This window comes from Aphelocoma coerulescens, chromosome 3 (genome assembly GCF_041296385.1).
Source record: "Aphelocoma coerulescens isolate FSJ_1873_10779 chromosome 3, UR_Acoe_1.0, whole genome shotgun sequence".
NCBI classification, from domain to species: Eukaryota; Metazoa; Chordata; class Aves; order Passeriformes; family Corvidae; genus Aphelocoma; species Aphelocoma coerulescens.
The window spans coordinates 42,259,616-42,284,295 of record NC_091016.1 but is presented as its reverse complement, the minus strand read 5'-3'; the positions used below and the strand labels follow the sequence as shown (position 1 = coordinate 42,284,295).

At 42.0% G+C, this 24,680-nt stretch overlaps 1 protein-coding gene across 1 annotated transcript; it reads left to right on the top strand.

Annotated features, from left to right (window-relative positions):
* Positions 1 to 3,365: 3,365 nt before the first annotated feature.
* Positions 3,366 to 24,205, top strand: LOC138107983 (protein ELYS-like). Its single transcript, XM_069009947.1, has 24 exons — positions 3,366 to 3,486; positions 4,555 to 4,808; positions 6,689 to 6,869; positions 7,651 to 7,858; positions 9,017 to 9,133; positions 9,770 to 9,854; positions 11,300 to 11,450; positions 13,743 to 13,875; positions 13,963 to 14,144; positions 14,610 to 14,671; positions 15,420 to 15,548; positions 16,862 to 16,952; positions 17,039 to 17,128; positions 17,315 to 17,455; positions 18,227 to 18,331; positions 18,793 to 18,886; positions 19,175 to 19,298; positions 19,401 to 19,457; positions 20,499 to 20,645; positions 21,365 to 21,552; positions 21,729 to 21,873; positions 21,969 to 22,100; positions 23,228 to 23,375; positions 23,461 to 24,205. The coding sequence occupies exons 1-24, from the start codon at positions 3,366 to 3,368 to the stop codon at positions 23,610 to 23,612; spliced, it is 3,237 nt and encodes a 1,078-aa protein (XP_068866048.1). The 3' UTR covers positions 23,613 to 24,205.
* Positions 24,206 to 24,680: the final 475 nt, after the last annotated feature.

Sequence of the window (24,680 nt, the reverse complement as noted above, 5' to 3'; positions counted from 1 at the left end):
CCAGCATCTATGACCGCAGGCTTCCATCGCACAGGAAAACCTTTGCTTTTGATCTGACCTGTTGCAGCTTCCGACCACGGTGTCTTCCTTAAAGGACAAGAACAGTGTGCTCATCTCAGCAGGACCCAACAGTTACACAGGCCAGGTAAGATTTTATTCAAAGAAGCAACTAAAATCAGTTTTTGCTAATACACTGTTGTAGAACGGTCAGGTTTTTTTTATCTACCTAGTAACATTCACTTCAGTGTAAGGCACATGTCTGGTGGTGGTTTGAAGTGTTATGTAGTGTCACCTACACTTCTGTCATCCTGGAACTCTGCTGCTTTCAAGCATGTTTACAAATCTTGCTTCCTAATATGAACTGTTAGTGGGGGCACTCCTACTGGACAGCAGAGCTTGCACACCTATGAAGAGGATGCACTTGGTTGTTCTTTTAGAGAGGGATCTTGTGTGGTCTTGGGCAAGGAGTGCTGGAGGACACCTGGCCAGGCTGCAATGCAGCTCTGCTGGCATAGAGTCAGAGCAGCCCAGGGAAGAGCTACTTGACAATGATCAGTTATGGTGCAAGCAGAGGCCTGGCACCTCTTGTGTGCAAAGAGCTCTTCAAAACTGCACAACTCTGGAAAAAGAACAAGTAATATAGGATTTGCACAAAGTGTCATTTATTTCCAAGACCTTTCCAGGTTGTACTGTAAAGGACACGGTTGCTTTCAAATTGGCAAAAACAGTTGCTCCATATACTCAGTTTCTAAGAGTACAAGACATAGTGAATCCTATAAACTAGTACTGAACAAAATGTTGATGTATTAGAGCTAGATTTACAGATAAACCTTAAAATAATTTTAAGTTAGTGAATTTATTATAGCCAAGCTTAACATTTGATGTCAGTGCCTGCCTAAGTAGTGGCAGGATGTTACAAATCTGCTAACCCAGGGCATCTTCCTTCCTGTCCCAGGAGCCTGTCCTGGTGCAGTCCATACCTTGGGGTGTTTCTGTGCCAGACCCATGGATGTGGGTGCTGCTTTCCCCATGGCAGGTTCAGTGGGTAGCAAGGCTGAACATGCACCATGCACAGGCATGACAAGAGCATGCGTGGCTCTACAGGCTGCTGGAGACAGGGCTGTGCCTCTAACACCTGCCTTCGAGCAGTATGGCAACTCACCATAATTCCCCTCCCTCGCCTGTAGGTTCCCACCCCACCATGTCTACAGAGCTCCAGAAGATCAGCACAGCTTCAAGCCTGGCAATTTTCTGTGCCCCCACCCTGGGCTGCCTCCCTGCCTTCTGGCTGAGACACTGAATCATCCCAGAGACAGGTTTTCCTCCTGTTCACTGGCTAGCCCACCTGAAGTCTGCTAGCAATTTATGTATGCACATCTGGCTAGGGAAAAATGCAACCACCTGTAACTGTGGTCTCCAGCCCAGCTTCTGGCACTGAGACCATCACTGCCCCACTTCCTGACACTGCAGACCTGGACCTGAGGTCACCTGGGACCTGACTTTGGTTGCTGGCACTCACACAATGACCTGTGGTCCCACCAGTTGCTGGCACTGGGACCCTTGTATGATCTGAGCACTATAATGTAGCACATGTTCTCACACAGACTCACAGGATCATCGAAGTCCAGCTCCTGGCCCTGCACAGCACCATCCCCAAGAGTCACACCATGTGCCCAACTGCATTGTCCATTTCTTGAGCTCTGTCAGGGTGGTGCTGTGACTGCTTCCCTGGGGCACCTGTTCCAGTGCCCAGCGACCCTCTGGCTGAAGAGCCTGTTCCTAATATCCACCCTAAGCCTCCCCTGACACAGCTTGAGGCCTTTCCCTCTGTGCCCTGTCACTGGTCACCACAGAGAAGAGCTCAGTGCCTGCCCCTCCTCTTCCCCTCATGAGGAAGTTGTAACTGCCATGAGGTCTCCCCCTCAGTCTCTTCTTCTCCAGGCTGAACAGACCAAGTGCCCTCAGCCACTCCTCCATACAGCTTCCCCCCTAGACCCTTCACCATCTTCGCTGCCCTCCTTTGGATGGTCTCTAACAGTTTAATGTCTTTCTTACAGCGTGTCTCCCAAACCCGCAGGGTACCCTGCTGCAGGTGATGGATACGTTGTTTCTGGAAGCAGCCAACACGACCTCTCCTCAGGGCAGGCCCGGCCGGTAGAGGCTGAACTGCGCCCTGCAGTGCCTGGCAACAGCATGGCTGCTGCTTAGCCAGGCAGGGGCGTGTCTGCGGGAGGCCTGGGGGATGACAGACAAGGACTGCGTGGCTTGCTGCTCTGGGAATTAAGGTGTCACATACAGTTTTGGAGAAACAGTGGTGACAGGCCTTTCCTGCTGTGACACCCTTTTACTGGTGTGGTGGGGAGAATAGAATCCTTAAGTTGTTAGGAGAGAGTCACCGACCACCAGGGCCTGTTGCATGGGTTGCAGGTGTTTCTGCAGTTGATCTTGTCAGCTTGCTGGCTGTAAAAGCCTGTTGGAGAATAACGTGTTGAAAAACCCATCTGGATACAGGCTTGGGCATCCTGCTGTAGGTGGTGGCTTGAGCAGCAGGGCAGTCAGACAAGGTGACTGCCAGTGGTTCCAGAAGGCCTTTCTAGAATTTCGTTATGAAGCCAAGATTCGAGAACTCGCGCTGGGAGGGACAAGCAGTGAAATACCGCTCTGCAGAGTTCTGTACTGAGACCCTTGGCACCTATGTCTCTCTGTCCGGGTAAAGCAAACAATGTAGAGACAAGATTGGCACAGCACAGGCTTCAGGAACTTTTGCTTACTTAGCTATCTTAGACAGACTGCAGCTCTTGGATGAAAGTAGAGTTATGTCAGACATGAACCACAGCAGATAGCTGGGTAAATTTGCTCTAATGTCCAATTCTGATCTGTGTTAGTTTTGTTTGTTTTCTCACTTAATAGGAAGTCAAACCTTTGGTCTGCGTCTGATACAGAATCTTAGCTGTTGGGGCTATTGGGATGGAGTGCTGAAATCCCTTCTACTTCTCATTTTCTGCTATAGGTTTGTGCTTCCTGGAGAGCACAAACTTTTTGAAATACAATTTTTCTGAGATCACAGCTTGCTAACCTATATCAGTAGACCTGAACTCAGTGTGTTGTTCTCTTTCCTATTATTTATCTTGTCCATCCTTCTATGTCACTTTTTGTTGATCTCAGAGGCATCAGAAAAGCATTAGATTCTCCTTTTGCTCTGGTGTGAGATGAAAAACTGTGCTGAGTTCCATTTTTTTAAAAGCAGAAAGAGCTACAGATGATGTATAGGAGATTTGTCACTGCATACTGATGAAGCTTGGGTCCCTCTCAAAAATATTTATGGCCGAGTCTTTCTTTTTCCCTTTTTTTATTTACAGTGAAGAATGCGAGACCTAACGGCTCAGGTAACGAGCAGTCTGCTGCAGTTTCCAGAGGTGACTGTTCAGGCACTTGGGGAAGATGAAACCACGCTAGACTCTGTGTTGTGTGGGAAGTTTTCTGGAGGTGAGCATTTTCCTTTAAATTTGATTCTGGTAGAAAGTTGTTACTGCCTGAAGCACAGGGTCATAGAATCAGGTTTGTTTTGTCAAGATGCATCAGGTTCTGATAGCACAAACAGGATGTTTTAACAATTAGAAATACTAATATTAAACCATTCATAGAATTAAACACAGAAATTGCAACAGCCTGCTCCAATCTTATGCTATTAAAATAATTTATCTGACCATGCTGAGTCAATGAGCCTTCCTCAGCTTTGAATGAAATAGAAGGCAGTTTTCAAAGAAGAAATTGTGTTGTTTTGGGATGTATTTCTTTGTACCAGCTCAAGCACTGCCCATGTATTTCCAAGGTATTTAATAGGATGCAGATGAGGACCCAGTGAGAGTTGCTGAAAGCAGCTAAGCAGATTAGCTAGTTGACTTTCTAGGTGATCTGAAGGTAGAGCTGGATGCCTGTCTGGATGTCTGGGCTTGTGTTAAGACCAGATAGAATCTTACCTACCTGACTGTAAGTGCAGTAATGGAGCTGATCCTTCTTTTGAGCTTGATGTTCTCCAGTGAAGGAGCAAGTGTTAAATTCTTCAGTCAAACAACACTTGTTAAAGTGTGAAAGTTGAAATGCAGTGCCCATTTGAAGATAATTTCCTATCCAAATCCCTGCCCAGAGTAGTCATGTGTCAAGCAAAATTCTTAAACTGGAAATGAATTGGTTTAGATGGGCTGTATTTGAAGTGTGCTTTGAGACTTGTGTTCCTGTACATATGTAGGTGTGCAAAAGCAAGGCAAGTATGATGTGCACACTAGAGATCAGTCTATTGTAATCTTTATCCCAAACAGTCAACGTTCTTGAGTGCAGGAATGACAAGTACAAATGCAAAGGAACGGGGTTATTAATTTTAGGATGTACTGGTTGAGGGCTGCACTCAAAGCATTAAAAGCATTGTCCAGAAGTGGGCAGTTCGGTCTTCCTCCCTTTGGCGCGTTTGAGGGAAAGGCGCAGTGACAGCGGCCTGGCTGTTGTTGCAGTTCCTCTGCTGGGGATTTGCTCAGTCGTGTTTCTTTTCCCTTGCAGGCAGAAGTGGCCTGGCGTGGCTGGCGTGTGGCCCTCAGCTGGAGGTGGTGAACTCTGTGACGGGAGAGCGGCTCTCTGCGTATCGCTTCAGCGGGGTGAACGAGCAGCCTCCCGCTGTTCGCGTGGTGACGGAGTTTTCTTGGCAGAAGAGGACTGGACTCCTGGTTGGGTTGGAGGAAGCAGAGGGAAGTGTTCTCTGTCTCTATGACCTTGGGATCTCAAGAGTGGTTAAAGCAGTTGTTCTTCCAGGAAGGGTATGTATCTTTTTGAGGAAACGAAGATTTTGTGTTGTTTGGTGCTGCATAATCCTGTTTGAGGAAAAGCTTTGGAATGTCTCTTTGTAGGACGTATGTTTTCTGTATTATATTAACACATTGTCAATCAAGAATACCCAGCCAAGAGAGCCATTTTCTCCACACCCTTTTCTGCATTTTCTGTTTTAAGGCTATAAGGAGCACCATGTTTCTGGTATTATTTTCCATGTGGATATATAACGACTGCATATTTCAGAACTGTCGCATGGTATTTTCTGAATTTTTCCCAGTTTCTATGAGGCAGAAGGGCAGCATTCAGATTCAGTGAGCTGAGAAAAGTTTTCTTTGTTCTTTCCCAGAATGAGCTGGCAGTACACTAGGAGAACAGGAAAAAGCAGTGCATAGCACAGTGGAAAAATATGTCATTTCAGGAGCTTCTACATGGAAAATAGAAGTAACCGGGGAACATTTTTGGAAGACTCTATGCAAAACTAGTAAAGATTCATTTAGATCTAGTTGTACAATGAAAAAAATCCTAAACAGAAAAGTTAGAAGCAGCAGCACTTGAACCTTGGCTAATTGTGCAGCAAGATGTGTTCTGTATTTTCTCATCACAGTCACCAGGACTTGGAGCTCAAGAATCCAAGTAATCAAAATACTTTTGCTAGTCCTCTGAGCAGCAGAGAAGACTGGAGATGTCATTTGAATCATAAAAATTCTGAAAGAAAACCGAGTTTCCTAAATAACTATAGGTACTTCTAAGATTGGAATTCTTGTGTCCAAGGTAAAAGGTGGATTGTGTAGCAGATGTCCAGGCAGCGCAGTCATAAGCAAAAGCTTGATAGGGGAGAGGAGAAAACTTCAGGGGGCTTAAGGGTTTGGATATTTTCCCCCACTTCTGGGGGGTAAATAACCTCCCTAAAAAGATGGACCACCTTGTGATGCTCACTTCTTTGCTTTGTTTTCAGACAAACCTTTGTTGTTGCTGTAAAGGTGCCTGTTTTCACGGTGCTGCATTTGTAAGAGGCCAATCGATAGCCCCTGTTCTTCTGTTGTCCAGCTTTAGTGCAGGAGCCTTGGTGTGCTTGGGTCTCTGCTGGAGCAGTCAGTATTGTGCTGGGTGTGCTGTGGGTGCTGAGGGGTCTGTCTTCCCGTTGTCCTGAGGTTGTAGGGACTGCTTGTCCTGTCAGGGAGCAGAGAGAGCTCGTGCCTCAGGCTGAGCAAGTTCCTGTTTGGTCTGTTGCTGTTGGTTTAGGCTGCCTTCTACAGCTTTCCTTACCATCTGTAACAGTGCTGGCACGCATTTAAAATTTTTGTTGGATATTATGAGTCCAAGTGAGGACCAGCATAGATTTTACTAAGCCAGCATCTCCCTCCAAGCCTTTCTAGGAATGTTTCATTCCCATGGAAATGGTGTGTCTGCTGTGCCCCACTGCCTTGTTTGCCTTGCAGCCCTGATTTATCCTATGAAATGTTTGGTAAAGAGGACCTGGACTGTATCACAGTGCTGATGGGCTGTGAGCAGTGGAAGGACTAGATTTAGCTTTGTCTTTCTTACTTAAGTCCCGTGCTAAAGCTTCTAGCATGTAATTGATTTCATGTGTCTTCTCAGCTGTAATTATTTCTAAGTAGGAAATGGAAATTGGTAAGCTGTAAAGACAGAATGGGCCATTTAAGTGGACAGAGCTTTCCTTCTACAAATTTCCTTTTTGCTTGGTATAATTGGGAACAATGCTTTAAGTCTTACGAACCTGTGTTTACTTTCTTATTTCTGATGTGCTAATGCTGGCTTCACTTCTGAGTGCATTGAGCTTCCCTTCTGAGTGATTACTCTTGAGCTTGTCAAAAGAGCTTTGCTGTTGACCTGCAGTTTCCCGCAGGTGACTGCCATCGAACCCATCAGCAGTGACGGCGGAGCCAGCGTGAGCACCCGGCACCTGCACCAGAGCCTGCGATGGCTCTTTGGAGTGGCAGCGGTGGCTACAGATGTTGGCCATGTCCTTCTGGTTGACCTTTGTTTGGATGATTTATCTTGCAGTCAGAATGAAGTAGAAGCATCGGGTAAGCTGCAGTTTTTAAACTTGAATTTAGAAGTAAGAAAATTTGTTTTTTTTCAAAAGCCAGCATGTATCCCAGTGAAGATCCCAGCGTGTTGACTGACTGTTGACATTTCTGACGCTGCTGATTGCAGATGGCAGTTTGGCATTGTGTGGTCCTGAACTGATCAAAAATTGGGAGTGGCTCAATACTCCTCCTGCTGCTAAGAACACCTCTTGCTGCCCAGATGTCTTTGTCCCTATGATTCTTACCAGTGGGATGTAGGAATTTTTCCATCTGAGTCCATGCAGCTGCCTGATAGGAAGCTGTGTCGGAGGTACCATATTTCTTGGGAGCCTTCTCCTGTTTCCATTAATGACTTTGGGCAAACTTTAGGCTTGTGTTCTGAAATAAATCTGGTTTATCAAAACCCCTGCATTTGGGTGAATGAATACGGCAATTTGTGTTTTCAGATTGCACCCACTGTTTTGGGTGTTGTAAGAGTGGCTTCAGGAGTTCATGTCCCTTCAGATAGCTTCATCATGAGGCCCAAAAAAAGAATTTGTCTAGAAAGGTTACAGTTGTACCCAGTTTTGAAATAGGAGTGAGAATACCTGTCCCATTGGAGAGTCCTTCTTTTCTCTGAATGGGTGCAGAAACAGAAATAGCAAAAAAGGTGTTGCAGAAATGGGTGTTTTGCCTGGGACAGTAGAATTAGATTATACACACTGTATAATCACATCCGTTTCAAATGCAACTGAAGGGGCATAATACATTCATTTCTTGCCTGCTTTTATGTGTGTAGATCTAGAAGTTGTCACTAGAATTCCTGCTGAAGTTCCACAGAGAAGAGAAGCTGTGACCAGAGAAGGGAGGCATCTCTGTTTTCAATTACGAAGTCCTTCAGGAACAGCAGTATCAACCCTGTGCTACATAAGCAGAAGCAACCAGCTCGTTGTGGGTTTTTCTGATGGCTACTTGTCACTGGGGAATATGAAAACTTTGAAGAGGGCGTAAGTAGTCGTTTCCACTAGGTCACACTTGGAGGTGCAGTGGTCTCAATTTTTCTGCTTCTGAAATATATTAATTTCAGGAGACCTTTTTTCTGTGAGTAGGATGTTGGCTATAACCTTGGAGTGTTCAGAAATCCTATTCTGAAATAACTCACCCATGGATTAAGTGCAGCGCCTTCTCCGCAGGGGACTGGGATTGTTTTCTTACTGTGCCTGTGGATTGAGGACTTGTGGAAAGCATTGGGACATGTCAGACAGTAGGGATGTGATAGATCTGATTTTTGTAAGTCAGTTTGTTCTGTCCAGTAGTATTCAGTAAAACCAGGCACTGTGTGTATTTCAATGAGACAGGTTTTAGAAATTATTATTCAGAACCAGTTACTGCAATTAGGGCATCCACTGAAAGGCGTCAGTATGGGAATAATGTTATTTTGGTGATTACATTTTTTTAAGTGACCAGGATGAAACTAGTGAGACATAATTCAGTAGCTGATCAGTGCCTGAAAGCATACTTCTTCCTACATTTCACCCTTGATGGAAGTAGGGGGTTGACCTATTCCAAGGCACGGACGTACATGAACCAAAGTTTCTTTGGAAGCCTTGGAGATGAGAGTAAGAAGCATGTAAATTTATAAACAATAGAAAAATTAAGAGATTATTTAAAATCTCTGAAGAGCAATCTCACCTTTAATACTTGGCCAGATTCAGATAGGGGTTTACTTCAGCAAATCTACAGTGACTCACCAAAAATTACTGATACATAAATGGAGAGTGGAGGCATAATTAGGTGTCAGGAAAAGATTGTGAAGGTACAACTGAAGTTCAGAAGTCTGGAAGAAAAAATTTGTTACAATGTCCAAGTAAAGAAAGGAGAAGCTCCTTCTGTTTGGTGCTGTTTTAAATATGTTCAGATTTACTGCATTTTAAGTTCAATATTATAGTAGGCTTCAACAATAGGAACAGTCTTTTCCCCAACAGCTGAACTGAATAATATCTGTTCCTCCTCCAGGGGCAGAGGAGGACATAAACAGAGGTTATTGCTTTGATGGACAGAAATCTCCTCACCTTGACTGCTGCATAAAAAATAGTCACTTGCTTGACTCAATTATTTGTCTTTTCTTGTCTTTTCTTTTTTTTTCCTTTTTTGCAACTCTGTAGGCACTACACTCAGCTTGGAGGAGGAAGGATTCCTGTCTGTGCTCTTACTTTCCAAGAGCCTGAGAGTGATCTTCAAAATTGTTGCTACTTGTGGGCTGTTCAGTCTACACAACAAAGGTAAATAAAAATTACCATAAGCCACTGATTTTGCTAATTTATTTTTTTTATATTTGATCACATACAGCTGTCCCTAAAGGAGGATAATGACAGTATTACTGGTTGCTTCCTAAGAGCTTCAGAAGTCTTTGGAGTCCTTGTGTGCCAGTTCAGCTTCCCTGGCAGAAAATGAACAGTGTTCAGCAAGCAAATCAATGGTTTCCAGCTGGGATAAGGAATAAGTCAGAGTGTGGAAGGGTGCAGTGCATGCAAGAGAGGGACTGGAACTTTGGTGGGAAGGGGACAAATATACCTTCCTCTCTCAGCATCAGCAAGCTGCTTAGCCCAGCTGCTCAGAGAGTGGCAGTCTTCTTAAGTTTGATTTTAAAGCAGTTTTTCTGGAGAATGGGTCCATACAGCATATTAAAGCTTTCCAATGATGTAGTTAGCATTGGCCCCTGAAGCTGTTAGTATCAAAATTTCCTGCTTTCTGTTTTACTGGCTAAATGTGACCAATTATCATGTTTTGGGAAGCAGTGTTTTTCTTTTCAGCAAGAGCATGCTCTTAAGTAAGTTTCAGCCTAGATCTAATAAAATGATAATGAGGATTGTAAAGCCGTTTTGTAATCAAATCTCCTCATTTATACTTTTTTTCAGGGAAGGGAATGCTGTGAGTTTACATCTGTTGCAGTTAGCATTTGGTGACAGGAAACACCTGTCATCAGGACAAGTCACATATGAGGTAAGACAGGCCTGTATGTGAGAGATGAAAAGATAAAGTTTCCCTGAGTATCAGTTAAGTTGGCTCTTTGTATATGAATGAAAGCTGAAATTTCTAGTTATTAAAATGAAAGCCTGATGGGTTTATGGAATTATAGTGCTTTATCTTATGGAACTGTCTTTGGTATGGTGGACATCTTGTTCAGGACAGCATCTGTTACTAAAATTTATTTTAGTCATTTTAGAAGAAAGATGAGATTCTTTGCTTAGGCTTCATGTTAGTTTTTCAAAGAGATGGTTTTGATTTTTCTTAGCTGCTGTGCATGTGTATCTGTTATTTCCAAAATTCCTGAACAAAACAGAATGGAATGTGCATGCTTCAGGGCAAATTTTACCATTTTTTCTTTTCAGTAATGAAAGACTTTTTAATCTGTTTATTTATTTTAGACACCTTTGGTTTTTATTTGTAGCATTTCCTGGAACCATTAAGAGAAAGTTTGTCTCATCTCAGATTAGATGAATTAAATGTATAGATTGAGAATGTGTGCTTTCATGCCAGTTCATTTTAGATCTCTGAAAGTTTAGGAAGCTTGTTTTTTGTTTGGTAGTGATTTTGCTGAATTTTTAGTTTGGTGTTTTGTTGGGCTTTTTTAATTGTAGAGCTGCTATTCGTCCACAATGCACACACATTCACATGTTGTATGGTAGACAGGTTGAATGAAGGCTGTACTGAAAGACAGTATTTGGGTTAATGCTTACTTAGAAAGTGGTGGTGGCAGAGGTTCAGGGCCATCCTTTCTGCATATGTGTTTCTGTATATCTCAAAGCAGTTTGCTTACTCTGTAGTAGTTTGGAATCTTTAACGCATTGTCCATGTTCATCCCACGTCCTCTCGATAAGGAATTGAGGGATATTTCACCCATGGTTGCCTACAAGATTAGAGGAGGAGTTGATAAGAGCTTCTGTGGTTTGAAAGAAGATTGTTAATCTCTAGGAAGTTCTCATCATTACTAAAGAGATGGGTGTTCACTCTATTGATGTGCCTATCGATAACGTCTCATGACAGACCTTTAGCTGCTGTAATGTCAGGTTCTGTGATCAAAACATGGAGCAAAGACTTTGTGTGTTGATGTGTTGCATTGTTTCAGATGTCTCTCTAACTATATATTCAGGTAAAGACACATGGATGATGCAAGGAATTCTGCAACACATTTTAGATCTAGACTAATGTTAGGGAAATGCTAGATTTTGAAAATGTGCAAAAGCTTTTACAGCCAAACTTGCCCATTATGACTTGACAATTAATTCTCTTGCATGTCAGATGTAGTTCCTATTGACAGGAAACATGCAGTATAGAAAGCATGTCAGAATTGCATTGTTTCATATTTATGAATTTATGTTTCATATTCATATGTATGTTGTTATTTCAAACTGACCTTTCCTCTCTTCTTCATTTTTTTCCCCCAGGGTTTTAAATACTGTGTCAAACTCTTCAGTTTAGATCTCAGTGGTGGCATCTTTCCCTGGAGAGGGCAGACCAGCAATACTAAATTCCTCAGCTGTCAGACCATAGAAAAACTTCACAACCATGCTGACAGAGAGGATAGCATTAATGAAGGTTTGTTCTGATGTCCCTGTTTAGTTATTCTAAACTACATGATTTGGGAATCTAAGCAATGAATGCTGTTCTATACTCACAGTCTTGAAGTCTTAAATACTCGTCTAGCTGACCATGTTGGGCTTATTTAAAAAAACCTGGGTGCTTAAGTTATGTGAGAATTCTTATCCCTCTGAACATCATTCTTTAAGGGAAAAAGTAGGTTTTATGTTTGCTGGGATGCTAGAGCAGTGTATGGGGTCATCTGCATAATGCTGGTCAGTCAGCTTGTTCTGGCAGTTGTCTTCATTGCACAGTAAGATCAATCTGTCTATTGCTTAGGAGTGTTGCCTGATTTTTTTTTTTATCCTGCTTAAATCTCTGGCTGCATCCAGTGTGCATCTAGTGAATCTAGTTCCCCAGGGCTCAGAACTGGGGCCAGTCCTGTGAGATGTCTTTATCAATGATCTGAATGAGGGAATCGAGTGCACCCTCAGTAAGTTTGGGATGACACCACCCTGGACAAGAGTGTTGATCTGCTGGAGGGTAGGAAGGCGCTGCAGAGGGATCTGCACAGGCTGGATTGATGGACTGAGGCAAATTGTATGAGGTTCAGACTCCTCTTGCAATGCTACAAGCTTGGGAAAAAGTGGCTGGAAATGTGCCTGGTGGAAAGTACCTAGGAGTTCTACATGACAGCTGGCTGAACATGAGCCACCCCACCACATTAAAAAACCCCAAATCCCCAAAATAACAACAAGAAGAAAAACCTTTTCTGTCTCATTTTTATCAAATATGAGGCAGGGTGAAAAACTGTTAGTTTTCTGATGGTTTCTAATTAGATTTTATTCAGAACCTGCTCAAGTTAATTTCTAGGCACACATGAGCTTCTGTTGGATGTGTGTTGAGGCTAGCAGTGAAGGTGTCTTCTGAATTGTGAAGGTAATCATTCTACGCAAAGGCAGTTTCAGCAGCTGACAAAATTGAAATGGCACAGAAGTTCACAATGAGACATAGCAAAGTGTGTGAGGATTCCTAAATGGTAGTGATGAACTGAAGAGAGAACAGAGAAACATTTTGCCCAACATACTGTCTTCTTTTTGTTCCTTGCTCTATTAGAGTAAATGATATTCACATACTTTGTTTTGCATCTAGAGAATGAGTCACGTTGCGCACCAGCTCAAAGAGAGCCCAGAGGTCTAGCCGCAACCTGACTGGTCCTAGGCGGTCCACACAAAAAGAGAGGACGCAGGAGAGAATGAGCTCCTCACCCCAGGGAGCTGTCTCCAAGCAGGGTGTGAGGGCACACAGGTGGAGGCAAAGAAGTAGAGAGAAGGGACTGCTCGTGTAGGTTCCATGCAGAAGTTTATTCACATGACAGGGTAGGGAGAAAGACCCAAAGGATCTGAGGGTGTCCAGGAATTTTATAGTGGGGATAGGAAAGGCAGGGATAAGGGATACAGCCAATGGGATATGGGATAGGAGGCGGGGTTGAGAGCAAGAGAACCAATGGGATTAACACATAGGCGGGACTAAGGGAAGGAACCAATGGGATGTCGAGTATAATAGAACTTTCTTGAACTTATATTAACTTAAGGGAAATAAATATACATAGACTTAAACATAAAATGGGGTGGGGAAAACATGGACCAATCATACAAAAATATGTAAACTGTGGAACTGGGGGGATTATGGGCTCTCACCCTAACTATAGTGAGGCATTAAGCTTTGGTCCCTGACCACCACAGCTTGGTGTCAGTTGTATTCTCAGGGGTTAGAGTGGCTGCAGCCACCTGTACTGCCACAAGAATGCATTGTCCCCAGACAACACAGAACATTCCACTTATTGGGAGGACTAGAATAGAACATTGGGAATGTTTTATGTTAAATTTTTATTCCAGTTTCCTGTTTGTATTTTAAGTATTATTTATTTAGTCTGATAATTTTGTTCTTTTACTGTGACTCGTTAGACTTTTTATTTATCAATCATGCTAGCTGAGTGATACAACTGTATAAGATAATTTATAAGTGTGCTTTCTAAAAACAGCAATCTGTGTTCCTAGCATGTTTTTACCCCAAATTAGTCACGCAGCATGTAAAAACCTAAGTAATTAATAACTGTGTATTTGATTTTGTTAGGAACAAGTATAATTTGAACAAGAAAAAGATGCAGTATGACTGAAACATTGCAGAGATGGTTGCTATTCCATATTTTTTTTTATTATTCCTGGTAAAGTGTTGTGCTTTGTGAGTTTCATGAGAGCAAATATCTCATATTTTCTATAGTAAGAAACAATGTCTTCTCTTTGACAGTAATCTCTCCTGACACCAGTGTATCAATCTTCAGTTGGCAAGTGAATACCTATGGTCAGGGAAAACCATCTACTTACTTGGGTGTGTTTGACATCAATCGCTGGTATCATGCTCAAATGCCAGACTCACTGAGGTAGGTTTTAGTTAAGTTGCTTTCAATATCCCTACAAAGGATTAATTTGAAAGTCTCTGTTGAGCTTATGCACTTGTTTTCTTTAAGGCCAGAAGAATTCCTTCATGATTGCCCCTATTTTGCACTGTGGTCACTGGATCCTGTAATAAGCATGACTTCTCCAAACCTCATTTTGGATATTCTGGTACACGAGCGTAGTCTAAGTCGGGGGGTTCCTCCTTCTTACCCACCACCTGAACAGTTTTTCAATCCAAGCACCTATAATTTTGGTAGGTATTTCAATGCTTTTCATTTGAATAGTGACAAGCTTCAGTTGAGGTCAAATGCCACTTAGGGGTTCTCTTTCTTGTTCATTGTTTGTCACACAAAACCCAAACCAAACAACCCCCCCAAACCTTCTCCAACCTGGTTACCTGTCCTGACAAGGTATTTAGCTTGTGCAACATACCTGACAGGCTGCTGACTTCTGGGTTTTGGGGCTTCTGTAACACAGCCTGGGAAGGGGTGATGGTCATAAAATGAAATAACTTGAGCTGAGGCCCAAAGCACAGCACCTGGGTAGCACTGGAGCCTAAGATTCTACAGACAGACAGTAACTACTTTTTAAAGAAAGTTTGTAGGTGATGTGCTGAAGGCAAGGGCTGCTTGAGGTTTGTCTTTCCAGATGGCACTATTGGAAAAGCACAAACTGGTGATAAGGTAACAATGTCTGTCAAACGTTCTTGTTTCTGCAGATGTTACGTGCTTGCTCAGCTCGGGAGTTGTTCACATGACTTGCACCGGCTTCCAGAAGGAGGTGACTTTTTTTGCTGTATCTCTGTTGAGACTGTCAAGAGATGAACTTTTCAAGCTTCTCTCTTGCAGTGCTTTGAGTGTCAGAGGCCACTTTATGCTCACACTGCCCATCCACATGCATAACTGCAGTCACATCCTGCCAGTTTCATGCAAACAGTGCTGTTCTAGGGAGGCAGAGCAGGGGTTGAATGGCTGGAAAGGAATGCAGCATTGCTGTAGTAGGAAGAAGGGGTGTGGTGGAAGTTGGGGAAAGCGTTCTTTGTACTGTCTGCACAGTGTGGAGTTAGGGTTTTGACCCCGATGAACTTGAGAAAGGAGGACAGCATGGAGAAAGGGAGAAGTTATTTAACTGTTTCAGAATTATTAAGGAAATGCATGTTTTTTCTCCCAACCTTGGCCAAATTATAACTTCTGAGCCACTGCACAGCTTGTGACAAATCCTTTCAAATTAAGTTGCAGCTCACTAAATATACCCATGTAAATCATCTTTGGCACAAACAAGCACAGAAGTGTGATTTAAAGTTGTGTGTTAGTTTTAATTTCTACAGAATATAATTTGTGTCAGGGAAAGTACCAGGGCTCAGGTATTGACAGGCTGGAAAATACTTCCTTTAGCACTGAAAGGGTTAGTATTTTCTTTTACAGAATATTGTCTATAAACTGAAACTGTTAGTTTGGCTGTTGTTTTTAAGACAGAACCCTAGTGATTGAATGCTGTCTTAATCTGTGTGTTTTGATTGATGTTTCAGACCTTGAAGTTCTTGAAGAAATCTGGTCCTTTAATAAGTGAAGCCATCCATGACAGCTACACTCGGTGTCTTGTAGCTGGCTTGCTGTCTCCAAGACTGGTTGATGTCCAGCCATCCAGTTTGAGTCAGGTGAGTGTACACTGGGGAATCCAGGGGGAATACATCCATCTTATCTGAAGGCTCCAGAGGCTATAAGACATTGCCATCTGAGTTTTATGTGACTTGCAAGCTGCTCTGACAGGCAGGTTTTGACATTAGTTAGCAGAAGTAATAATATGCAAACTCCAAGTTTGACTGGGAACAGCCCTCTTGGCAAGCTGACTCAGCCCGTAGAATGTTTGTTTTTCAAGCCTGATGTAGGCTCTTACATTCTGATTAGATGTTCTGATGTCATCTCTGGTTTGGAAATTACTTGGGAAAGCAAGACATTTTATGATGACCTTTGCTGAACTGTGATTATATTGTTTAAAGACTGCATTAAGCAGGGATTGCTTTTGTATTCTAGAAACAGAAATTTCAGAATTAGGGTAAAGAAGCTTGGTTTGAAATTTTGTTTGGCAACCCGAGTAGTATTTGGCATGTTTTCTTGTCTGAAACCAGATTTCAGAAAAAGATGGGAATACCGCACATGCTTTCAAATCACAGAATATGTAGAAATCTCTCTGAATGTAATGATTTTGCCTAGAAGGTAAAAATATTTTTGAAACTGTTAATTAAAAAAAAAAAAAAGAGGGGGGAAAAAAAAAAGAAACATGAAAAATTGTATGCAGGATCATTTCGCCTGAAAGAAATGTCTGAACATCAGCTGAAATAAGCTACTACATTATTTGCCATGTTTGTGCATGCCTGTGCATTATCCTTCTCGAGGATTGCCATGGCATTAGAATACAGAATTTGAACAGAAATTTCTGCCTATTAGAACTGAAATGTTTCACTTCTTTATGGTACTTGAACAAATTGTAGCTTAATGTTTGGCTGTCAAAGCTGCTTCATGTCTTGCTGGTCTTGGGAGCTGCTTGGCCTCAGCTCCACTGTTTCCATGCAAACACAGTCGTGTTTGCTCTGTCCCCTTCACGTGTTCCTGATGGCAAAGGGGGGTGCCCAAAGTGCATAATGGGTATGAGCAGAGGATGTTACTGCAAATAGTTAACTGAGACTCAGTAAATGGAGACTGAAACCCCAAGGCACAGAAATAGAGGTTAACATTAGCCTGGGTGAGGTTGAAATGTCAGAGGAAAACTTTCCTGTGTTCCTCAAACCAGCAATCAGTCCAGCCTGTGGCTAGAATTAAGAAAGAATCAAGAATTGGGAATTAGTTGCGTTTGCACCAGTGGAGTTTGTGATGTCTGAATGAGTATCCAGTTAGAAACAAACACTTCTGTCGATGGCTTGGGAATGCAAAGTAGGTGAGGTTGTGATTTGCTTTTGTCTGTTGTGCTTAGGAGGAGCAGTTAGAAGCGGTGTTGTCAGCTGCTGTGCAGACAGGTTCTTTAGAACTTCTGACGGGATGCATTAAACACTGGACTTCTGAAGGTAATGCTGCTTCCAGTGTTTTTATGTTCTGTCTGTTTTGGTGAGAAATTGTGACTTCACATCTTTTTTGTTTTCTCTTTCTAAAGAGCAGCCAAGTTCTGCTGTAAATTTACGGTTTGTTCTTGAGTGGACGTGGAGCAAAGTGATCTGTACAAAAGATGAACTGGACCAAATATGTGAGTACTGCTGTGGTCGTTTTTGAAAGCTCCGGTCATTCTTTGTAGAGGATCCTATTCAGTAATCTGCTGGTATATGGTACTGGTTCTTTAAGTGTTCTCTAAGTGTTGTGTGGTTGTTGAAGTGTCCTCTGGAAGTCTGCAGTTGCTCTGCTGACTGATGATTTGATATTCATCCTTGACAAGGTGTTCCGCTGTTTGACGGCTCCTGCAACTTCATTGACCCCCAGACACTACAGTCCCTTCAGCACTGCCAGCTGCTTCTGAGCAACCTCAGCACAGTCCTGAACTGTTTTCTAACAGAAGCCCGAGAGCTTACTGAGAAAGGTTGGTGAAAGCCCTGCTAAGCCTTGGGTCTGTTTGTTAAGGTTTGGAAGGATGCTTGGGTTGTAACTGTGGAGACAGGAGCTGCTGTTGTTTGGGATGGTTGGGAGAGTGTCAGATTGAGCTGGGAGGAGGGGCTTAAGTCTGAGAAGCTGAGACTGTGATTTAAGATGCTTTGAGTTCAGGGCAGCAGCTCGTTGTGGAGGTCATGAGGCTGGGTAGGGGAGGCTACATTGCTTCAGCAGTGAGCTGAGTAAGCACCTGGCTGGCACTTAGAGCAACTGAGGGTGGCAATGCTGAGAAGTGTTCCTAATTCTTAGCTGGTGATCGATAGCTGTGTGCAAAGTGCTAGAAAATATAAAGGAAGCTGAAATGAGTAATGTGTAAAGCAAGTTCCTTGAGTTATTTTGGCTTCTGATTTTATTAATTGTTGTTGGCATATTGTGGGCAAAAGGAGACGCTCCCTTTGCTAAAGTAATAATCTCTGCTACACGAGAAACAAATGTCTTTTTCCTGAGTAAATCTAATTGATAAGGTTTGGGTTTTTTTAAATTTTAATTTTTAGTGAGTCTGTTGCTTTGTAATGCTTGGTTTCTTTTGGGGGTGGGTGAATGGTGTTTTGTTTTTTCAAATTCAGAAGTGGTCTGGGGGGACAAATACAAGTAAAAAGAGTTCCACCATGTTTTTTTATGCTTTCTATTTGTTCTGCTGAAGGGAGTTTTGTAAAAAGGAGAGGAATCGCAATATCCAAATAATCTTTTGCCCTTTTTTCAGGTTTTACAGACTTGACAAATAAGCAGGTGGTAACCAGCCTCATTTCTTTGTATGCACAAGTGGTGATCTGGTTCTGTCGATCCAGTCTCCTGCCTGAGGGTTTAGGTAAGCAGAACCTGTATTGCCAGAACACTTGTTTTGAGAGTAAAAGCAGTACCTGCATGTTTTGAACCTTTTGTGTATTGCTGGAGGTGAAAATACACCTTGGAAATGCTCTGAAATTAGACACCTTATTAATTCCATTGTCAGCCTTAATTGTCTGACAGATGCTCACATGACGCATTCAAAAACCATTCCAAACCCACAAAAGAGTTGTTTATTTAGGAGTGACCTGAGCTTATCTTGTGTGCTCTGAATGCTGCATCAACTGCAAACTTGAAACTGATCTTGAGACAAGAAGTAGTTGAGCCTTTTATCTCAGTTCTCTTTTAGCAAAGGCAGAAACATGGATTCTTTGAGAGTTGGAGGTTTCTTGAGGTTGTGTGGTTTCTGTCTGTCTAGTCCAAAGTTGTAGTTGAAAAAGGTGGTCTTACTTCTTTAACTTGCTTTTACTTTATCACCTGTAGATGACCATATGCATTTGTCCAGACCTTTCTACAATTACCCTCTGATTCAGAGCTACTATACGGGTCACCGACAGAAACTCCAGCGCTTATCAAGGTAAGACTTACAGGAAATCTCTAGGAAGCCTGCACTGTTAGTTAGGCTGTGTGAGCGTGGTTACTTTTGCAGTTAAAACCCTTTGTCTGCACTTCTTGGCATTCCACGTAACCGAGCAGGAAAGCAAACCTGGAACCCAAACAGTCACTGCAGCTCTTCTCTTTTGGACTGCCTCATTAATTCCTTGTGACCTAAGGAGCATCTTTGCTCCGAGTCAGAAATCTGTGACACTGAGAGGCTGGAATGAGTGTTTTCCTCTGCCCAAACCCCTGCTCTCTTTTGTTGCAGAGGAAAGTGGGATTCTGACTGCTTGATGATTGATGGAATGGTTTCCCAGCTGGGAGAGCAAGTTGAGAAGTTGTGGCAGAGAGATGAAGGCGGCACTGGGAAATACCCACCTGTCAGTTTACACGTGAGTGCTCTGTTCACTGAAAAGCCCAGCAGCAGCAGTCCCCTAAAGCCAGTGATTCTCAAAGACAGGAGCATTAGAAAACCTTTTCATCTTTCATTTCAGGCGCTGCTGGATCTCTATTTGCTAGAAAGCATTGAAGAAAGTGACAAACATGCAATTGTATCCTTTGCAGATTTTGTTGGTACTTCTTCAGTGTGTGCACATGAATGTTCTTCCATGTTTGTCACCTACGTGTTTTTTGCAGTCTTTTCTGATACAAGAAAATATGTTCCCTAAAATATTCAAGATAAAATCCTCCCTTAGTTTTTCTCAAAATTCAACACAGTTCATAATTTTTTAAAGCACTCCTATGTGTAGCAAAGGACTGTGAGTTAGAATCATGCCCTGAAATGTGCTGCTTCAGAGCAAAAGGATTTGTTAACAGTGGTTTTCCAGTAGCTGATTTTTGCCAAAATCATTTGTTTCCCAGCCCAGCTAACAATGTTTGCTTTTTTGTGTGTGTTAGAAGTGCAGGCACACAGAATAATAAAGAGGGAGGAGAGAACAGTCATTGGGTAGAAACCTAATTTTTGAGCTGCTGGAACATGCAGGCTTGCCTTTGTTGGCTAAACCATGAGGGGAGCCTGGAGAGCAAGGGGGTTAAAAATGGTTGTAGTATTACAGGGCTGCTTTACTAGAACACATCCTTAACAAAGGATGTCAGAAAGGGAAGATGATACATTGAGTGAGGGATCCACATACAGTTTTAAACACAGTTTGAATCAGACAGTGCGAAGTTGCATTGTGAGGATACCATAATTTGTGGTTTTTTGTGAAGTCAGGAAGTGAGGAAAACAAAACAGCTGTAGAACTTGTTTTTTTAATAATTAAGCATTGGATATTCAAGTGTTTTGGATGTCCAACTGGTAGATTAACTGACTGAAGCAGGAGCCTGAGTTTATAACAGCAGTATTTAAATACCTAATATCTGCCTTTTTGATTTCCTTACAGAAATCCACAAGTGTTTCTCTGGCTGTTTATTCAGAATGTTGATTTGTGGTTAGGACGTGACTATCGATACAACAGGCTGCAATACCTTAAAATGGCGAGATCAATACATTAGGGTGTTCTGCTTCCTACCATTTTCATATTAGTATGTTTTGCTAAATGTGATAAATTTTTGGCCTTAGCAATTTATTCACCTTAATTAGATACTCTCAGACAATTTACTTGCTGCTGGACATCATGCATTCCTTTCCAAATAAAACAGAAACTTCGATCGACTCCTTTCCAACTGCCTTTGCTATCCCTTGGGGTCTTGTTAAGCTTATTCAAGGGTTTTGGCTTCTAGATCACAATGATTATGAAGTAAGTATGAAACAGTTGAGTTGGACATTGCAGTGCAGAGCTGTAATCAATAAAAGTATTTTTAAAGATTGGTACTTAGGAGCTGTTGAAGCATTAGAAACTTTTTTGTAACACTGCTCTGACATCTTGGGCAATAAGTTATGATTTGAAATTTTGCTTGAACTACTTTGACAGGAAATTGATTAAAACAAAGGCATAATCAACTTTATTGATTTTAATATTTAAATTTTCAAAGCCATCTCTGGTTAGGTTTTCAGCAGACTGGTTGGGCACTGTTTCTAAAAGAGTGTTTTGGGTACTTTTAACCGTGGAAACTGTGCTGCAAGTAGCAGCAAGATTTGAGACAGAAGACTGCAGAAGTGACTTTTCAACCCGTTCTTCTGATGCTGAAGGTTGTTCTTTACTTGTCACCATGTCAATAGAATCAATTTGTTGGTCGAGTAACTTATTATTTAATATATTTATAAAAAGCAATGTTTGTACACAGACTTTTGTTAACTTAGAAAAATCTGAATGTTCCTCTTAAATCATTCACTATGGCTGACTCCTTTTTTCCTGCAAATACTGAAGAACTTTTATTGATGTGTCCTGGATCAAGCATTTTGTTAGACATCTAAGTTTGTTTAACCCCCCTCCAGCCTTGCTGAAGAAAGCTTTGACTGTGTTTGTTGCATGGGTTTGTGTGTCTGTGGTAGTGAAGCTGCTCTCAACTTCTCCAGAATTCCCTGGCCCTGCTCTTCCATCCAGCTACAATCAAGACTGTGTCGTGGCAACACATGAGGATAATTCAATCCCTCATGTGCCAGGGAGAGCACAGGCGAGCCCTCAGGTACATCCAGATGATGAAGCCGTCGATGTCCAGCAGCAGTGAAGTGCGGCTGCTCCTCACCGTGTTGTTGTCCAACAGGTAAGGAAATCTCTCCTGCCATTTTGGCATTCACGTGTTGGGAACTGTGGAGAAGTGATGCTACAAATGGGGCTTCCCTCCATTTCCTTTGATCTTTGAATGAATAGCATCACTGTGGGGCATCTTGGTGGCTCTAGTGTTCCTATTCCTTTCCATGTCCAAAAACTTACCTCCAGGTGCATGGTGGAGGCTTGGGGTCTGTTGCAGCAGCACACCACGAAGTTAAACATAGAAGAGCTGCTCAAGCACATGTATGAAATCTGTCAGGAGATGGGGCTCATGGAGGATTTGCTGAAGCTGCCCTTCACAGACACGGAAAAAGTGAGTTTGGAGAAGAAACAAAAAAATGTTAATCATCTCTGGCAAGAGAAGAGGCAGAATTGTAGTAGATGTTTGAAACGTGTTATTTTTCACAGGAGTGTTTGGAGAAGTTTTTACAGACCAATGCTGGTGTTCAGAATCGTGAATTCCTTTTAGTTCACCATCTGCAGCGTGCCAACTACATCCCAGCACTCCAGCTGAATCAGTCCATGAAGGCCAATCTGACGGTAAGGGTAGACATCCTGCTGAGTGTGCAGGTTTCAGTTGGTGTGACTAGCCACTTTTGATAGTCCTCAATTAAAATCCTGCTTTGGCTTTTATACCATTCTTTGAAAGACTAGGAATAAGTTCCCATATGTAAAGTTACAGCTGAACCTAAAAGCTGTCTGAAATAATTTTACTACTTCAAACTGCTGTGTAAATTTATAAAATGTTGCAGACCATGGTTGACTCCACTTAAAGTTTGTTTGCATCTTAGGAATAAATGTGTATCTTTTCTACCATCCCATCTTTTCATTCAGTTCCTCAGATCCCTCTGTTATGTATGGCTTAGACTACAGAAGTTATTTGTGTCACTTTTTTCTGTGGAATAAAGAAAATGTTGTATGTCACTTCTTGTATCTTGCTTTTCTAGCTGAGAACAGTCTGGATGCTTGACAGGTAAAATACGTGTAGTGGGGTTTAGTTGTGGTTTTGGGTTTTTTATTTTCTCAAACCACTAGTTTCATGGTACCAATTTTATGACATAAATTCTAACCTATGTTTCTCAAAATATCCAGATTAAATTTTGTTATGTGAACTTCTCTTAGGGCTCTCTGATACATGTGTTGTTTTTTTAAAAGTGTATTTTTCCAGTAAATCCAACTTACAAGGTAGTCTTGGAAGGTTTAAGTCCTGTATGTGAAAACTGTGTTCCAGACAGAAGGTGTGTGTAGGTAGATTTTCTTAACTCATTTTAATTTTCTCATCATTTTGTCCAACATAATTTGCAGTTGCCCTGTGTATTCAGTCATCTCAGACATCCGTATTTCAGGATAACCAGGGGAAAGCCTGCTCTTCCATAAGCCATTTGAAAATTGCAGGTGTTAACAAGTGTATGAGGCTCTGCAGAGTGCCAGAGTTATTTTAACTAGGAGTTTTATGTTCTACTTTTATTCTAGTCTTCTTGCACTTATCTAAAACTACCAGGTGAACTTGATGTGTGCTCCTGGGTGGAACTTGCTGTGTGCAGCAGAGGTGTTCTCCTGTAGCTGTAGAGCAAATGTAGGCCCTAGTTAGAACGAGCAGAGATAGTTCTGTGCAATGAACTTCTTGTAAATTGTTAACGTCGTGCTTTACACGTTTCCTTTGTCAGAATGATCGTGATCCTCACCTGAGAGAGAGAGCAGTTGCCAGAAATTCTCTATTAGACCAATATGGCAAAGTGCTTCCCACAGTTCAAAGGAAGCTGGCAGTAGAGAGAGCCAAGCCGTACCGTTTGCCTTCATCAGTCTTAAGAGAAGGTAATTTTAGAGAAGGGAAATACGATGTACAGCCAGCCATCACTTTGATTACACAAGGCTGATATTTTTCCCTCTTGCTTTACAGTGCCAAGGCCAAAGCCTTTATCAACAGTAACAAGGCAGGGTAATGCAGGAAATGTGCACCCAAGAACAAGTTTCATCATTAAAGTACTGTCCAGATTTAAAGAAGCTTGGCTAGGAAACAAGAAAACCAATTTCTCAGAATATAATAAGTGAGCAGGCTTTTCACAAAGTTTAGCCTTGTGCTATGTGTTTGAGGGGACAGAGAGAGAAAAAGGAGAGAAATCTGTCTGAATTATGTTAGAGTCTTGGTGGGAAGGTACACGTGAATACAGCTTTGTTTTGCTTTTTTGTACATGAAATATATAACATTTGAGACACAATTCCTCGTAAGTACTATATGGAGAGACTTATTTGTCTCATATTATAATCTTAGTTATGCAAATACATGTATTTACATTATGGTAAATGTGCTTACAGAGTTTAAGACAGCTGAAACTAAAGCTTTGACTACCACCAAGCTGTTGGTGTATAGACTTTAAAAGACAAACAAAAAGAAGTGCCTGTCACTTCCATGTGGGCCTAATATATCACTCCAGCAGTGAGGATTCACCTGTATTTCTTGTTCACTGAATGTTTCCGTTCTGCATCATCTGAGATGATCAGAGCATGGTAGTTTTCATTTATTTGTGCTCCTAGTTTAACTTGTGTGTTTTAACAGGTTACTGGATTTGGTGGTTCGTCCTGTTCCTTCCCGCTCTGTGGCACAGGATGAGAGCCAGCAGTCCCCATGCAGAGCTTCTACTTCTTCCGTGGCATCCAGCCCCCTGAGATCAACTACACATCGCTCCAGCTCCCAAAAGAATCCTCCCAGAGCATCAGAGCTGAATTTACTGGAAACTCCTCTTGTGGTCAAGGTTTGTATTTTAAGAAGTGACTAGCAACCAACCAAACCAAGAGCTGGTGAGCTTTGTTTAAAATGAAGCCCCCCTGGATTCAAATTGTGAGATATTTTTAGTATGCATGTGGTTATTGTATACACAGTCCTTTTGGAAGCAGTAAAATGAGAACAGAGGGAAAGTTTAATTTTCAGTTATTTGCAGTGGTCACCTTGTCCCATAGCTTTGAGAAATACGCTTGTTTTTTATTGCATGGAACAAAGTAAGTTGAACGTGGACTTTCTGATCTATACTTAGCTACTTAAAGATGCAATTTGTGGCTTAACCGTGTCAGTATTTAAGTGCTGAGTAGCTTTGGATAGTTTGATGTGGACTTCTACAAGCA